We start from the raw sequence: 18,377 nt of genomic DNA, 5'->3' as shown, positions 1-18,377 counted from the left end.
CCAAATCAACACGCATTTATTTATACCAGACACTTTGCTCAGCCCTGGACCTCCTCCAGTGGTGAGCAAACGTCAAGAAATTCTCTACCTTGTGCAGCTTCCATTTTGGTGAGAAATAAAAATATAATTCAACTAAACACACAAATAAATGTCCATATATCAACAGATACACTGAAAGCATAGTTTAAATAACAGCAGCAGGAACAAAAATAATCTTCCAGACTACAAAGGAAGACACACAGAAATAAAAAATGGAATACGCATGGTATTATACATGGTAAGATTGAGACAGAAGAGTGGTACAGTTATATTTGGATGAATGTTAAAAATGTAAGTATGTAATTAGAACATAAGAAAGCTACTAATTCCACTAAGTCTACTCCATTCTTTTCTTGAATAAAGATGGCAAAAGGGTTAAGTACTCAGATAGAAAGATAAGAAGTCCAGCTATCCATAAAAAAAAAAATTCTCAGGTCTTTAAATTCCAGTTCTATCTCTTTCCAGCCTCAATAAGTGGGCTTAGACAAGCAACTTAGCTTTCCTGAGCCTTGGGGTCACTACGTATATAAGTTATACAGTCCTTCTCATGAGTTGGTTGAGACCTTAAAAAGAGATATACAAGAAAGTCCTTAGAAAAGTGTCTGATATACATGGGAGCTTTCAACACTCTGTTGCTGGATCTGGATATGAGTGGATAGGTCACAAATAGGATTGTAGAGTGAAACAGCAACATTCCTGTTTTTCAACAACACCCTACCAGCAATGAGTATACCTCCTGCCCAGATTTCGGTTTCTAATACCATTTGACAATGGAAGAAACCAGGGATTCTTTGGAGTTATGGCTGATTCTGGGACCAGAGCAGAAAATATACAAGATCAGTGTGGAACACTTTGTGATGTGAGAAAGAAAAGCAATGTTGAAAACGTGTGTGTGTGTGTGTGTGTGTGTGTGTGTGTGTGTGTGTGTGTGGTGGGGATATCTCAAAGGGACATAAGGAACCAACTGAAAAAACTCAATGCCAAAGCTGAAATAACCTGAGCACTAAAATAAATAAAGCAGTATTGGACTATAATCCAAAGAATAAAATAAATGTTCATGAGTGCATACTGATATAAAAAATGAATGAATGAATGAATGAATGAATGAATGTGGAAGGGATAGACACATCTCCCAAGGAGAATTCCAATAATTTATGGAGATACTCCATCCTCAAGGATGTGGACCATAACTCTTCTTCCTTAAAGTGTGATTTGTACCTAATGACTTTCCTTTTAAAAAAAATACAGCGTGAAAGGGAAAAAAAAAGAAATAACCTGTGGACAAAGCTGCTATATATTACCTCATCCAGGTGATGAAGGTTAACAATAACAATGATAAGTCATATTCATGGTATAGGGTGTCCCAAAAAATGTATATACATGTTTGTTTATTTTTTGATAGCTCAATTGATGTTTATTTCTTTTCAGATTTAACCCATGGAATGAATAATTATTCAAAGTGCGTATACATTTCTTGAGGACACCCTGTATGTACCCTTAGAGTAATATGATGAAAATGCCACTTTACATCTGTGACCTTCCTCCAAAACAACAACACAACCCAAAACCCCCACAACCATTAAGGCTAGTTCTAAGAAAAACAACAGAGAAATACCAATTGAGGGACATTTTACAAAATACTTCACATAAGAAACAAGGGAAGTCTGAGCCTAAGGAGACATGACTACTGCATGTAATATGGTATCCTGGATGAAATCCTGGGACAACAACAAAAAGACATTAGGTAAGAATATAGGAAATATAGGTGTGCACTTTAGTTAATAATGATATATTAATATTGGTTCATTAATTGTGACAAATGTATCATACTAATGTAAAATGTTAGCAATAGGGGAAAGTAGGTGTTGTATAATAGTAATTCTCTATACTATCTTAGCAATTTCTCTTTAAACCTAAATTGTTATAAATTTTAAAAGTGTATGTGAAAAAGACAAAGAAAAGAAGACATTCTTGCAATGCCAGGCCTTTGGGCGTCCCAGGAACAAGATAGAAAAGACCCCACACACCTCCACATTCATTCCCTGTAGGAATCAGCGTTAAAGGGGCCAAAGTGTGAGATTTACCCAGCGCTTGAGGAAGAGGTAACCCTGCTCATCCATCCAAGCCTGTGTTGGTTGTTTCTTGGCTACAATCGCAGATTTGGGGTGTATCCTTTCCATTCTGATGACTGAATAAGAATAGCACACGGAGACCGTTTTCTCTGCTGTTAACTAGTGACAATTCTACACTAGAGTCACAGTCTGTTTTCTTTGAAATTTAGGATGGTCCACGGAAACACAACTTTCTCAGCAGTCTCATTACAGTTCCTCCAGCCTGACTCTGCTGCCTTTCAGCATTAGTGCATTTTGTTTCTCTGTGTCTTCAAAGTAACACCACTTGATATTGCAAAATGATATCCTGGTTTGATTGTGAGGCTTGGCTTCCCTGGTGTGACTTCTATCATATAAGTCAGCATGGGCCCCATTTACTGAGACCACCTGCACCTCCTCCCTCTCTAAGGGCCAGAGCTCCCATCACACTCAGCTGAGCAATACTCACTTCGGCAATAAGAGCGTGAGAAAAAGTCATCGCATTATGGTATTAGAAGCTCATCTGGCAGGTTATTTTAAATAGTCTCTTACCAGAACTTGAATAGCAACAATAATTTATTCTATTTAAAAAAAGAAAAAGAAAAAAGAAGAGGAAAGAAAAATGACCAAAAGGAAAAAAAACAAACAAACACGAAAGAAAAAGGACTTCATTGCTGAAGTGCTTAAGATCCAGTGTCATTTCCTCCATTTTCCTAAAAAGTTAACGGGAAGGAAACAAAATAGGAAACGTCCCCAGGACTTAAAATCTCATGAACCTAGAATCCTTGAAAATCCTGTTTAGAACCATCCCGTGAAAGCGGCTTTGGGACACGTCCCTCCCGTCTACCCGCCACTCCACCAACCCTTCAGCCCTGCTCAGCCTCTTTCTTTGTTTCTTTTCTTTTCTTTCTTTCTTTCTCTCTTTTCTTTTTTATTGCTTAAAGTATTACAAAGAGTATTACATATGTCTCCTCCCCCCCTTGACATTCGGCCTCTTTCTAACAACCGTCCCCTCCGACGTCCCCTGGAGGGCGCAGAGCTGGCGGGGCCCCCAGCCCAGCCCGCACTGAATGGAGATGTGCAGGTGCAGAGGACACAAGTAATTGGGGCGCAGCAGCCGGGACCTCCGCTCACCCCAGCCCCACGCGTGCCCCGCACATCCCGGCACGGCGCGGACCCTCGGGAGCCCCGGACACGCTCTCACGGCCCCCTCCTCCCAGACTTGGTGTGGCCGGCGCCTGCCTGCGAGCGATGCCATCTTGGGATCCCAGCATCTTACAAGTAGCTGCCGAGCTCTGCATTCCGACCACGTCCCCGGGGCTGGGAAAACTCAACCCAACTTTGCCAGAGGGGAGAGAACCGGCTGGGGCGGACCCTCACGCTCTCTAACGGGAACGGACTGCATCGGATGCTACTGACCGTAAGCCCGAGTCCTCGGGCCCCCGCGCCCGCCCGCCCGTCCGCCCGCACCCCCGATTCCAGGCCCGCAGGGTGCCCGGTCCGATGCCCCGCGGCGCCCCCGCGCCCCAGGTCGGAGACGGCCCTGCACCGGCGTCGCGTCCCTGGCGGGAGGGTTCGAGGGCGAGCGCAGGCACCCGAGTCACTCACAGCCCAGGGCGACCACCAGGTAGCGCAGCAGCAGCAGGAGGTAGCGGCGGCTCCTCCTCGCCATGTTCGCGGGGACCGAGGTGGCTGCTCCCGGAGGCGGAGGGTCCCGGCGGCCGGAGCGCGGGAGGCCGAGCGGGGACCCCTGAACTTCTGGGGCGGGAGAGGAGAGGCTCCCGGAGCCGTGGGAGGGGCGGGGAGGGGAAGGGATGGGAGGGAGGGGCCAACGCAGATGCGACGTCAGTTTCTCCCAGCCTGGGGCGCCCTCTGCGCTGGCTGCCCCTGGCCGGTCTTCCCCAGCCCTGGGATGGGGGATCGGGGCCTTTCTTTCTTGGGGGGTTAGCGGGTGGGTGAGAGGGGTGGGCCGTGGAAGCCGGAGGAGGTGTGGGCCGGGTCCTAAGGAGGGAGCGGGGGGAAGCGAGGAGCGGAGGGGAAGCGGCGGAGGGTCGCCCCCACCCCCGCCGCCGGGATTGATCGGCTTTGTGTCTGGTCCTGCGCCCACGGCCAGCTGTCCCGCAGGCGGGAGCCCGGGCGGGAGGTGCGGGCCCCGAGGCGGGTGGGGCACGCCGGCCTGGCTCCGTCTCCTCTCTTGCCCCCTTTGCCGCAAAACTTTTGGGGTTTGCAGCCTAGAGGTGGAGAGATTTGGGAGATTTCTGGCGTGGAGAGAAGCAGCCGAAGAGGCGTCCGGGGAGATGGGGTTCGCCTGCCCCGCCTGGGACGCGAGGGTTAAAAAAAAGCAATAAGATAGGAGGGTAAAAAAGCAATAAGATAGGAGGGTAAAAAAGCAATCAAGGTTGGTGCTGGAGGGCCGGTCTCCGATTTGAGCAATAGCTCTGGCCCCTGCTCAGTGGGAGCCGTTTGCTCCACGGAGAGCTAAGGTGTGTTTTGTGTCCTTAGCTTTTCACGTGTCGGAGTTGGAAGTTCATCCAAAAGCGTGAAATAGTTAGCATGTTCCTTGTTACATAACGGCCGCCTGTGGAGTTTTCCACATGTTCGAACTCCACAGCTGCCCTTTCTCAGGTTTATTTTTGGTCTACCGTGCTTTTAAAAGGGAAACCCATTATGCATGCTCTGTTGCATGCTTTAAAATGGACCCTACCTTATATTGCCCACGCCACAAGGCTAAACAGGCAATTTTTATATTTGCTCCTAAGGCACCAAAAAATGTCTGGTCCGTTTAAGATTACCGACAGGTCTGGAAAAAGGCCATTGCCAGGAAGAAATGGGTAGGCATCTACTTTTTTGGGACACATTTTTTTTAAAAGGTAAAATAATGGGCAAAGTTCTGTGTAGAGGACGGTTGACTTAGGGGTGTGCACACAAAGAATGTAGCTAGTAGCTCAGTGGACAAAGGCAACCAGAGTGTAGCTGTGCAGAGCTGTGAGGAAGGAGGCATCGCTGCTGTTTCCTTGGTGACAGTGACTGAAGCTTAGTGCCCAGAAAGGAAAGTCAAAGGGGCCAAAATGGCCCTGGCCAGTGTGGCTCAGTTGGTTGGAGCGTGGTCCCAGGCACCAAAAGGTGGAGGGTTCGATTCCGGTCTGGGCACATACCCAGGTTTTGGGCATGTGCAGGAGGCAACAGATCAATGTTTCTCACACACTGATGTTTTTATTTTTTTTCTCTCTCCCTCCCATCCTCTCTAATAATTTATATACATAAAAGACTAATAAGCAAAGTGTCCCCTTGGGAGTTCAATCGCTCACTATGATGTGATCTGACCACCAGGGGGTGGTGGCACAGAATGAGGGAAGGCCCTGATGGGCCCTGATAGACGGCCAGGCCTAGGGACCTTACCCGTGTACAAATTTTGTGCACCAGGCCTCTAGTAGTAGTAGTAGTAGTAATAGTAATAGTAATAATAATAATGATAATGATTAATAATAAAAAGGAAGAAAACTTATCAATAAAAATTTTTTTTAAGTGGCAAAAATGTTAGAGTTCATACTGCAGTCAAGTAAAGAGAAGGGGCACAGATCTAACCAGAGACTCACTCCAGTTTTACTCCAGTTTTTCTGGGCACTAACAAGAAATGTGGTAGGCAGTTAGAGAGACATGCGCAGAGCAAGGACGATGGGCCAAGTGCAGAAGGCCACCAGGGTGGAAAGCCCTGGGTGACTAGCAAAGGGCACTTGTAGGGTGGGGCCTGGTCCCAAGGGTGACCTTTTCTCCCCTAGCATATAGATGGTCATGCCGTTTGGATCCCTGACCTTTCCTCCCTAGAGATAGCATCTAGGCCTCAGCTGTATTTCAGCTCCAGACCCAGAAAAGCAGCAAAACCAGACAAGTGACCCCATGGCTGCCCTCAGGACCAGCTGCACTGACTAATGACCCCCTGCCCTGGTGCTGACCAATCAGTGGAGACCCAGACCCTGAAAGGACACACCTGGAAAGCTGCTGAACATTCTATCGTGATCTTCCCCTGGGACCTCCCCTAAAAGCTCCACCCTCAAAACCCTTAGGACCCAGTGCACTCTGCCTTCTAGGAGAACCCTCACCCCTAAGGCTTTATCTTCCCCCTCCCCCTGAACTTCTGGGGGTGCCAAGCTCCAAGGGCCCTTGCTTTACCTCTATAACTTGTTTCCTAAACCCATTTCTTCAACAGATTACTTCTTCTGTCTCTGAGATTGTCCAAATAAATGTTCTCTTATAGTTTGAGTCTTGGTTCTGAATTCTTTCCTAGCCGGAACTTAAGTACGGAGGTTGCTGAACGCAGGTCCTGCCTGACCCCACCCGTCTAACACCTGGTGCCCTTCCACCATCCACAATAGAAAGATGCTATGTCTCGTAAGAAAAGTTGTTGGCATCCTCTTTTCTTATTCTTGCCACAACTCTATATCTCTTTTGTTCCTCCCTACACACACACACACACACACACACACACACACACACACAAAGACATATTTTAAAATATTCTGTGACGAACTGTGTGAATAACTGATTCACTTGGTTATGTATTTGTCAAGGCATTTGTCAAATGGCTACCATGTGCCGGATGCTGGTGGACAATGATGAACAAGACCGTGTCTTTGCTGCTAACAAGCTCATAGTCTTGAGGAGAGAGAGAGCCCCATCTGGGAAGACGTCTCTTACCACATGGTAAGTGCTACAGGAGGACAGAAAATAATGACAGCTGTTTTTTTATTTTTTATTTTATTTTTTTTTAAATATATTTTTATTGATTTTTTACAGAGAGGAAGGGATAGAGATAGAGAGTTAGAAACATCGATGAGAGAGAAACATCGATCAGCTGCCTCCTGCACATCTCCTACTGGGGATGTGCCCGCAACCAAGGTACATGCCCTTGACCGGAATCGAACCTGGGACCTTTCAGTCCGCAGGCCGACGCTCTATCCACTGAGCCAAACCGGTTTCGGCAGCTGTTTTTTATTGAGTGCTTTTTCAATGGGGGAGTCAGAATAGTGCAATACACAATGCCCCAACAACTCAGGGAGGGAGAAAATGTTATCATTCTCACTTTGTAGAAGAGAAAACTGGGCTGAGAGATGCTAAATTCGTAACTGCACAGAAACCTTATTTTCTTTAATCTGGCCTTTTATTTTGATTTTTTCCCTTTAACTCAAACTGGCCTCACCCAGCTCCCTGACTCACCCAGCTCCCTCTCCCTTGCTTAATCGTTAAGCCTTCAGGACAGTGAGGTTATGGTCAGCCTCCAGTAGTCTTAGAAACAAGGACCTGGGTCTATTGACTACAGAGACAGAGTTTCAGTCAAACTAAAGACAATATCTTGGCCTCAGTTGTGTTTTAGCTCTGGACAGGAAATCAGAATGATGCCACAGAATAAATCCTTGTGAAACTGGACAGAGCAACTCCATGGCTGACACCAGGACCATATGCAATGATCAATTACTCCCTACCCTAGCACCAACCAATCAATAGAGACCACCACCCTAACTCCTTTAGTCACCATAATTAATTATTTTTTCCCTATATAGTCCATCCCTGGAAGCCATGGGGAAGCCAGGTCTTTGAGCATGAGTTATCTGTGACTGGGCTTGGTACCATCCCTTAATAAATCCTTACTTTCTTGTCTGCAAATTCCTGTTCGTGTCTTATTGGGCTTTGTGCATGCAGCAAATGGGCCCTTTTAGTCCTCTTTAGTCCTGTAACAATGGCTTGTTCAAGGTCAAGGATAAGAGTGTGTCTTTATGTTGGGGTTTAGGAAACCCTTAGGATTTTTCTTTTTTTTTAAATTAAATCTTTATTGTTCAGATTATTACATTTGTTCCTCTTTTTTCCCCCCATAACTCCCCTCCTCCCAGTTCCCGCCCGACCCTCCGCCCTCACTCCCCACCCACTGCCCTCATCCATAGGTGCATGATTTTTGTCCAGTCTCTTCCCCCATCTCCCACACCCCTTTCCCCCCCAATAACAGTCAGTCCATTCCCTTTCTATGTCCCTGATTCTATTATGATCACCAGATTATTTATTCACTTGATTCTTAGATTCACTTGTTGATAGATGCATAGATGCATGTTTGTTGTTCATAATTTGTATCTTTACCTTTTTCTTCTTCTTCCTCTTCTTAAAGGATACCCTTCAGCATTTCGTATAATACTGGTTTGGTGGTGATGAACTCCTTTAGCTTTTCCTTATCTGTGAAGCTCTTTATCTGACCTTCAGTTCTGAATGATAGCTTTGTTGGATAAAGTAATCTTGGTTGTAGGTTCCTGGTATTCATCACTTTGAATATTTCTTGCCACTCCCTTCTGGCCTGCAAAGTTTCTGTTGAGAAATCAGCTGACAGTCGTATGGGTATTCCCTTGTAGGTAACTGAGTTTCTTTGTCTTGCTGCTTTTAAGATTCTCTCTTTGTCTTTTGCTCTTGGCATTTTAATTATGATGTGTTTTGGTGTGGTCCTCTTTGGATTCCTTTTGTTTGGGGTTCTCTGCGCTTCCTGGACCTGTAAGTCTATTTCTTTCACCAGGTGGGGGAAGTTTTCTGTCATTATTTCTTCAAATAGGTTTTCAATATCTTGGTCTCTCTCATCTTCTGGCACCCCTATAATTCTGATGTTGGTATGCTTGAAGCTGTCCCAGAGGCTCCTTACACTATCTTCGTATTTTCGGATTCTTTTTTCATTTTGCTTTTCTGGTTGGGTGTTTTTTGCTTCTTCGCATTTCAAATCTTTGCCTTGATTCTTGCGCTCCTCTGGTCTGCTGTTGGGAGTCTGTATAGTATTCGTTATTTCAGTCCGTGTATGCTTAATTTCTAGTTGGTTCTTTATCATAACATCGAGGGTCTCATTAGTTTTCTTGAGGATCTCACTACATTTATCAGCGGCTTCTAGACAGTTCTTAAGAGACCTTAAAAGTGTGGTTCTGAACTCAATATCCTCCATTGACAGTTTTGTCCTGTTTCGTTGTCTCCGCATTTTTTATGCTTTCTTGGTGCACCCCCTAGTGGTCTTTGTGCGCAGTCTTGTTGTAGTTAAGCCTTGATTGTTGTCGGCAATACCGGGGGTGATTTGGCCTCCAGGATAACTGGCTATGAGAGTCCGCTGTGTCTGCAGTGGGAGAGCTTCTGTGCTGGATCTCTAGGGCGGTGCTAATCTAGCGTTTGCCTGAGGCTATCCGGCAAATGGCTCTGTGCAGGGCTTGGGCGGGGCGGGTCCCCGGGGATCTACAGGGCGGGCCGGAGCGAGCAGTTATGGCTGCTCTCAGTTCCGTCCCCAGAGGCTCTGCCTCACAGAGTCCCAGCAACCGCAGCAAACCTCGGAGAGAAAGCTGCCTTCGAGTTCCGACCGAAGCCAGACAGTCCCGCTTCTCCCATTTGAGTCTGGGTCCCTAGAGACTCGCCCGGATCTGGATCTCAGAGTCTGAAACTCCCTCCCGATTGAAAACAACAACCGCGCCCTCCACCGCCAGCCCGCTCCTCGTGCACTCCGCACCTGAGTATTTCACTTCAGCACTGCGCCTCCTCTGAGTCTGGGTATGATATTCTCTTTCCTCCTAGTTGTAGAATTTCCACTCAGCCAGCCTTCCTGTGGTTCTGGATGATGTACGTTCTGTCGTTTAGTTGTTTTTTGAAGTGGTTGTTCGAGGCAGCAATCTCCGGCGTTAACCTATGCTGCCATCTTGGTTTCTCTAAACCTGAAACCCTTAGGATTGACTAAAGAAATAAGTGTGAATATCATCAGCATCTCCTAGAACAGTGATCACCAAGGTTTTCCGCTCCTCAGAATCGCCTGCAATCCTTAAATATGATTCCCTGCTTAAAATTATGTTAAAATTCTGAGTCCCAGAAGTTTCAGTCTCGGGGGCACCTATGAACCTGTATATCTAATAAACACCCTGACTGATTCTGATGCTGCTAGTCCATGGACTGGTATTTGAGGACTTTTCTAGAAGACAGGAGAGTGAATAAATGAGAACAATCAGGATAAAAGTAAATATTTAGCTAGAGATAAATCTAAGGAAATAAATGCAGTAAGAGGTAGGAAAAAGACCTCTTGGGCGGGGGGAGGAAAATTTAGACACAGTCCTTACACACTTCACAAAACTGAACTCAACATGGATCACAGATCCAGAACTAAAAAAAAAATCCTATATAAAAATCCTAGAAGATAACAGAGGAGAAAAATCCAGGTGACCTTGGGTTTGTTGATAACTTTTTAAAAAAATTATTTATTTATTTTAAAATCCTCACCTGAGGATGTTTTTATTGATCTTTAGGAGAGAGAGAGAGGGAGAGAGGAAGAGAGGATGGGATGACCCCCACAACTGATCCCTACCAGGCAGGGCTACAAAGAAGTCTTAAAACTCTACAATAAGGAAAAAAAACAACCTGTTTAAATAATACGTCAAAGATCTTAACAGACACTTTACCAAAGAATATGGCAAATAAGCACATGAAAAGATGCTCCATATGTCATCAGGAAAATGCAAATTAAAACAACATTGAGCCCTGGCCCATGTGGCTCAGTTGGTTGAGCCTTGTTCCACGCACCAAGAGACCTCCAGTTTGATTACTGGTCAGGGCACATGTGGAGGCAGGGAGAATATGGGAAATCTTTGTACCTTCTGCTTAATTTTGCTGTGAACCTAAAACTGCTCTAACAATTAAAGCCGCGGTTCTCAACCTGTGGGTCGCGACCCCGTTGGGGGTCGAACGACCCTTTCACAGGGGTCGCCTAAGACCATCGGAAAACACATATATAATTACATATTGTTTTTGTGATTAATCACTATGCTTTCATTATGTTCAATTTGTAACAATGAAGTTGGGGGTCACCACAACATGAGGAACTGTATTAAAGGGTCGCGGCATTAGAAGGTTGAGAACCACTGAATTAAAGTCTAATAACACAATTGAAACAAATAAAAAGAAGACCTATAGAAAGAACACAAGAAAGAGAAGTTTAAAAAGTATGAGAGGAACTGGGGGAGAATCAGGAACCACATGTGTAGGTCTTTATAGTGTCAAATGCTAAGAGAAAAAAAGGATTGAGAATTATCTTCTGCATTTAATCATTGTGAGGGCATTGACCACTTGTCTTAGACAATAGAGAAAGCAAGCCTTAAATCAACTTGCAGAAAGAATTCACAGACATGTGTTGTTTAGTTAATAAAGTATCAAACTAGTGCAAAAGATAAAAACAATGAAATGATGACAAACAGCCGCAGGACGGTGAGGAGAACAGCAATAGTTGATTCTGCTTCCTGAATGAATGGTTGGAAGTGGGTTTCACGACTGTTCTGCTTCTAAGAATCCCTAGCCTGGGGGCCTGGGATAAGTCTGTCCTGGTCTCCATGATGATGCTGTCCTTCCCCCGCCTGCACATGTCATAATCGCTTTCCTCTGACACTAAAAGTAGTTTTGTCAGGTGAACATACACAGGGACTTGGTGCTTTAGGACATCTTACCATTATTTATTCTTTCCACCCATTCTAATTGTGAATTTGCAGTTATGTTCCAAGCACCTTGCCTCAAAGAAGCAACACAGAGAAGGGCTGGGTTTAAATTAAGTGACTCCTCGCAGCATTTTAGATCTGGTATTTCTGTGTTGGATGGGTTATTTTTTCTCATGGGTGTGGAGAAAAAGTGTGCCCACACACTGCAATTTAGAGACAAGGGAAAAAAAATCTTCCATTTTCAAAACCACATAATTCCCAAGTGTCTCTCATGTAAATTTTTAACTCCTATGGATAGAACTTAAGGTCTTTAACTAATGAGATCCTCATTACTCACTTATCCCTCATCATTACTTCCTCCGATCATTTTCTGGAATAAGCCTGGTTTCAACATTCCATTCCGATGTGCCCACACGCACATTTCTGCTTGCGCTCAAACTACAGTTCTTTCCAGAATAAGTAAACCTCTTCAGAGAAGCTCACGGTGTCCCCAGCCTGTAGCCTTTGCTACTCTCCCAAAGGGACATCTTTCTTCGAGTACATTATAACAATTCTGTGCTCAAAACTTCCTTCCAAGAAGAAGAAAAGAAAAGAAGCTTTGCCCAGCCGTGGCTCAGTGATTGAACGTTGACCGTTGAACCAGTAGGTCATGGTTTAATTCTCGGTCAGGGCACATGCCCGGGTTGCAGGCTCATCCCCAGTGGGGGGCATGCAGGAGGCAGCCAGTCAATAATTCTCTCTCATCATTGATGTTTCTATCTCTCCCTCTCCCTCTCCCTCCTTCTCTGAAATCAATAAAATATTGAAAAAACAAAAGGAAAGAAAATTAGCCTCACCTGGTTCTAATTACTACAAGCATGAACTTATCTCCTTTCACGTTCTCTTTGTCTAGATTACTCAACATTACTAAGGTGATTCTACCTGCCAATTAAGTGGCGTTCACCAGTGATCAATAAATTAATTGTTAATGTTCTCTTTATTTATTTATTTATTTTTTAAATATATTTTATTGATTTTTTACAGAGAGGAAGGGAGAGAGACAGAGAGTCAGAAACATCGATGAGAGAGAAACACCGATCAGCTGCCTCCTGCACATCCCCCACTGGGGATATGCCCGCAACCCAGGCACATGCCCCCGACCGGAATCGAACCTGGGACCCCTCAGTCCGCAGACCAACGCTCCATCCACTGAGCCAAACCGGTTTCGGCGTTCTCTTTATTTTTTAAAGCGCAGTTACTATTGACTTAATAGTTGTTGTTTTTTTGTTGAATGACAATTAGAAATTTCATAGGGATTTAGATAATATGAAAATGATTTTAATTTTTTTATTTTATTTTTTTTATATATATTTTTTATTGATTTTTTACAGAGAGGAAGGGAGAGAGATAGAGAGTTAGAAACATCGATGAGAGAGAAACATCGATCAGCTGCCTCCTGCACATCTCCTACTGGGGATGTGCCTGCAACCCAGGTACATGCCCTTGACCGGAATCGAACCTGGGACCTTTCAGTCCGCAAGCCGACGCTCTATCCACTGAGCCAAACCGGTTTCGGCTGAAAATGATTTTTAAAATGGAATTTACTTGGGGGAGGAGCTAGCATTTAACGAACATTTGCCAGGAGCAAACGAAGGATGGACAGGCACCAATTAGTCTACCAGCACAGAATCATAACAACGGAAATGTGGAGAGAACTTGGAGGCAATCTCTAACTCCATGCCCTTCTTACATAACCCCACCCCTCATTTCAGAGTTAAGGATGATAAGGCCAAAATGGGGAAATGACTTACTCAAGATCACACAGCAAGGTAAGAAAAGCGCAGGCCTGGAATGAACCCTAGCTATGTCTTTCCTGGGCAGTCCCCAGGGTAGATCTCTCTACATTGTCTCGGAATGGATTTGCCATCTCATATAGAACTTGACCCAAGTTAGAATTATCCTCCCTGTCCCTCCAGAGATCCCTTGCCAAGGACAACTACACTTAATAAATGCCCTTAATTCTGGAGGGAGTGAGGAGAGCAAGAACGCTCTGTTGGGTTGCAGGGAGTTCTGCCACCTAACTCAACATCTGGGATCTGGGGTGCTATCGCCTGGATGAGAGGATGCTGAAAGATTTGCGATTCTGTGATTCTTCCATTGGGTCACTGCTCCTCAGAACACTACTAAAGATAGTGATGATATTAAACATGAACACTTATTAAGTACTATATGCCTGGCACTGTGCACAGCTCTTACAGGCATTATCTAAAAAACAACTTTGTGAGGTGAGATGGTGCTATTGATTATCTTACAGATGAGAACAAAGGCTTCGAAAAGCTCAGCCCCTGACCCAGGACTAGGCATCTATAAAATAACTGAGCCAGGTTTAAACGCAGGTTTGTCTGATTTCCAAGACTCACTGAGGTATCAGAAAAGATGGACTCCCATGAAATGTTTCTTTCCCTTCTAGGAAAAAGAAAAAGCCACCCTGAATGTTGGCAGTTGATCTCTATAATGGCCAAGTCATACTCGTTTGTTTGACACTTGATGTTTTGACAATCTCTCCACATGCATTTTCTCTTTGGATCTCTGCAACAACCCAGGGAGGAAGCTTGGGAAAGGTGAGAGGATGCATGTTTTAATAACCCTATCTATGACTGACAGATATCGCTAAGTACTTGATAAACTCCAGATGCCAAATCAAGAATCTCATTTCTGCATGATCAATATTCGGTTGTTCTGAGTGGCCAGCTGGGTATAAAGCAGCCTGGGGATACGGGAAGCTGGTTTTGGGAGTCTGGCTGGCTGCGACTGGATCATATGTCTCTGTCTGGGTTTAAAGGCGACTCAGACTTGGTAACCTGTCCACATTGACAGTTAGTGATCCCAAACCACCGGGGATCATACCGTGACCTCCTGTTCATAGGTCAACGCTCAACCACTGAGCCATTCCAGCCGGGTGTGATCTGCCTTTCTTTAAACTTCAAATCCCTTTTCCCTGTTTTTTTTGTTTTTTTTTTTTTTAAATATATTTTATTGATTTTTTACAGAGAGGAAGAGAGAGGCATAGTTTAGAAACAACGATGACGCCCTGACCGGTTTGGCTCAGTGGATAGAGCGTCGGCCTGCAGACTGAAGGGTCCCAGGTTCGATTCCGGTTAAGGGCATATACCTTGGTTGCGGGCACATCCCCAATAGGGGGTGTGCAGGAAGCAGCTGATCAATGTTTCTCTCTCATTGATGTTTCTAACTCTCTATCCCTCTCCCTTCCTCTCTGTAAAAAATCAATAAAATATATTTAAAAAAAAAAAAAAAAAAAGAAACAACGATGAGAGAGAAACATCAATCAGCTGCCTCCTGCACTCCCCCTATCTGAGGATGTGTCCGCAACCAAGGTACATGCCCTTGACCAGAATCGAACCTGGGACCCTTGAGTCTGCAGGCCGATGCTCTATCCACTGAGCCAAACCGGTTAGGGCCCTTTTCCCTGTTTTTAGAACATCTGTTCCTAGATGCACCACTCCAAATCAATGAAATTTGATTTTTAAAATTTTTAATTAAAATCAAGTCTAAATTGAACTGATATCATCACCTCTCCACATATACCCCCCTCAATTTCTCCATATTCCCCCCCCACTCCTTCTCTTCCATCCTTTCTGTCTTCCATTAGCCAATATGAAATAAGCACCTACTATAGACCAGCCACTGGTTGGAGACATAATTGTGTGCAATCATAGGTAATGTGTCAACCTGGGGAGATGTAAGTGGGGGAGACAGACACCAATCAGACACAGCGAGCATGTGTACCAAGGGAGGTATTCATAAATTGCTTATCTAGTTGAGACCAGGGAAGGCTTCTCTCAGGGAGTGGCACTTAAGCTGAAATATAAAGGAACTAGGAGGCCCTAGCTGGTTTTGCTCAGTGGGTAGAGCGTCTTCCTGTGGACTGAAGGGTCCCCAGTTTGATTCCCATCAAGGGCACATGCCCAGGTTGTGGGCTCAATCCCCAGTGGGGGGTGTTAGGAAGCAGCCTATCAATGATTCTCTCTCATCATTGATGTTTCTATCTGTCTCCCTCTCCCTTCCTCCCTGAAATCAATAAAAATACTTAAAAAAATAAAGAAAGGAACTAGGAGGACATAGGTGGAAAGAACAGTCTACGAAAAGGGAACATTATGTGAAGACCTGGTGACAAGTACCAGAGAGCCCGAGTGGGCGAGTGGGGCTGTCGCACGAAGGTGGGGAGGGAGAATGACGGGGACTTTGGAATATAACCTTCAATGGCTTCCAGCAGCGTTTAGAATAAAAACAGAATATACGGTAGTTTCCACTTATCCACAACCTTTCCCCCCATATTTTCAGCTACCCTCAGTCCACTGTGGCCTGAAAATAGTAAATGGAAAATCCCAGAAATAAACAATTCGTACGTTTTATATTGTGTGCTGTTCTGAGTAATGTGGTGAAATCTCTCAGGATGTGAATCATCCCCTTGCCCAGAGTATCCAAACTGTATACACAACCCACCTGCTTGTTAGCCACTCCATGGCCACCTGGAGTATCAGATCAACTGTCTCAGGATGGTAGTGCTTGTGTCCAAGCACCTCTTATTTTACGTAATAATGGCCCCAAAGTGTAAGAGCATGGACGCTAGCAATTCAGATATGCCAAAGAGAAGCCATAAGGTGCTCCCTTTAAGTGAAAAGGTATATCTGTATAGGAAAAAGCATAGTATATATACAAGGTGCCCCCCCAAAATTGTGTACACACTTTAACAGCTCAGTTTTGAAAAAGAAATATAGTTTAATAACATTGCCTTTATAATTATTCAAAGTGTGTGTATACATTTGGGGGATATTTTTGGGATTATGGTTTGGTACTCTCTGAGGTATCAGGCATTCACTGGGGGTCTTGGAACGTATCCCCCGTGGATAAGGGGAGACTACTGTACATCAGGGCTTCATTTCTTTTTATTATTACACTCCCATGGGGCCTTGGCATACACTGTTCCCTCTTTGCACTTGGATCTCTATTCTTTTTTTTCCCCCTTAAGTACTATCTAGCACTTATTGAATATTTGCTATATATTAGGTACTATGCTAAGCACTTCTCATATTATCTCATTCACTCCTCATAACAATCATTAAATACATATACATTTCCATTTTACAGGCGAAGTTGATGGGACAGAGGGATTGCGTGACAGGCCTAGAATCACAGGAGCTGGTGAGCGGCAGAAAGCAGGTTGGAAGGGCACTTGGCTGACTCCAGACTCAATGTGCTTAGCTTGTGCACTGAACCTCTTCACCCGCATCTCATCTGGTCAAGGCCGACTTATCCTTCTGTCTTTGCTCAACTGCCATTTCTTTAGGAAATATCCCTGCTCTTCTGAATGGATCAAATCCTGCTATTGTCTGTTTTCACTACCCCCTTCCTCTCTGGCACCATCACTGGGATTTTATACTCAATTGATCACAATCAGTAACCAGTTGTTGACTGTTGACTCCAGGAAGTCAGGGCCCATCAAATTTTTAGCTCATTATTATATTTCTCTTTGCCTAATGAAGTGCTTGTCAGTTAGTAAATGCTCAATAATTATTTAGCTACTAATGAATATATAGATCTGTATATCTTTGACAAGAGTGTGATTATTCTGTACCTCTGCTGCTTCCTGCACAGCCCCAACTTGGGATTGAGCCCACAATCTGGGCATGTGCCCTAAGCTGGAATTGGACCATGACCCCTTGGTTCATAGGTTGACACTCAACCATTGAGCCATGCTAGTGGGCGGGAATAAAAGCTTTATACTACTCTGACCAACCCATGAAATGGAATTAGAAGAAAATATACGAATGAACTGGTGAAGGAACGGATACTGACAGTTTCCTTATAAGCATGTTACAGGCAGCAGCAGTTCCAGTTCCCCTTTTGCTGGCCTCGACCACAGGAGAACAGCAGGTGCCAATGGCTGGCCAGGCCTGCAACATCCTGTACCCAGAGATCATCATTGAAACTGGCAGAGAGAAAAACAAACAAACAAACAAAAAACAAACACCAGATGCTGACACACATGGAAGAGAATATCAAAACCACCTAATAGCTGGAATTCGAAACTGCATTCCACCAGAATTCCTTAGTTCCCCTCTCCCCACAAACCCCCTATTAAAGCCTTTTGCCTGCCCTGAGATGCGAAGGCATGAGCCTGCCAGCTTTTCAGGTGGTTACCTGAAGAAATCACTTTCCTTCCATCAGCACCTGTGTCCTGTGTTTGGCTTCACAGAGGCAGGCAAAAAAGCCCTGAGGGTCATTGGGGCTGGTTTCAATCCCATTCATGAGGGCTCAACCCTTATGATCTAATCACCTCCTTGAGGCCTCCACCTCCAAATATAATCACACTGAGATTCAGATCTCAACATACAAAATTTCAGAGGACACAAATATTCAGTCTATAACACCCAACAATATCTTTTTAAAATCAATAGTCCCTTTAAGCTTCAATATGTCTTTATGGCAATCTCATTGCTAAGTACTCTATTTTCATTACCTCCTTTGATTATCCATACGAAGGAAAAGAGTTGGACTGAGGTCCAATAAATTCCCCTAGGACACCCAGCTGGTTAATTGCAGAACAAGACATGATTCCAAGTCTGCTTATATCTAAAGCCTTTACATCACTGCCATGTTACTGCCACGCTACTGCCACACTTCTACCCACCTTTCCAAGGCAATCAATTTATTGCCATATATATATTTTAGAGGCCCGGTGCACAAAAATTTCTGCACTTGGTGGGGAGAA

The 18,377-nt window shown here is 44.6% G+C and overlaps 1 protein-coding gene and 1 long non-coding RNA gene across 3 annotated transcripts in view; one reads left to right on the top strand and one right to left on the bottom strand.

Moving 5' to 3' along the window:
* JAM2 (junctional adhesion molecule 2) overlaps positions 1-3,925 on the bottom strand; it is a 57,601-nt gene extending 53,676 nt beyond the window's left edge. The window contains exon 1 of the mRNA XM_036351803.1: positions 3,738-3,925. Within this exon, the coding sequence (XP_036207696.1) occupies positions 3,738-3,801 (64 nt within the window). The 5' untranslated portion in view covers positions 3,802-3,925. The remainder of the gene's footprint in view (positions 1-3,737) is intronic.
* On the top strand, positions 3,188-17,872 carry LOC118677050. 2 transcript variants are annotated; one of them, XR_004974313.1, is made up of 4 exons: positions 3,188-3,549; positions 6,698-6,830; positions 14,055-14,205; positions 16,754-17,872. It is a non-coding gene; the product is annotated as an uncharacterized LOC118677050 (long non-coding RNA). The 2 variants fall into 2 exon arrangements; XR_004974314.1 differs by lacking the exon at positions 6,698-6,830.
* Positions 17,873-18,377: the final 505 nt, after the last annotated feature.

The sequence above is a fragment of the Myotis myotis genome, unplaced genomic scaffold, assembly GCF_014108235.1.
Source record: "Myotis myotis isolate mMyoMyo1 unplaced genomic scaffold, mMyoMyo1.p scaffold_m19_p_2, whole genome shotgun sequence".
In the NCBI taxonomy this organism is placed as follows: domain Eukaryota; kingdom Metazoa; phylum Chordata; class Mammalia; order Chiroptera; family Vespertilionidae; genus Myotis; species Myotis myotis.
Note: the sequence above shows the minus strand (reverse complement) of the source record. Positions and strands in the feature narration are given on the sequence as shown.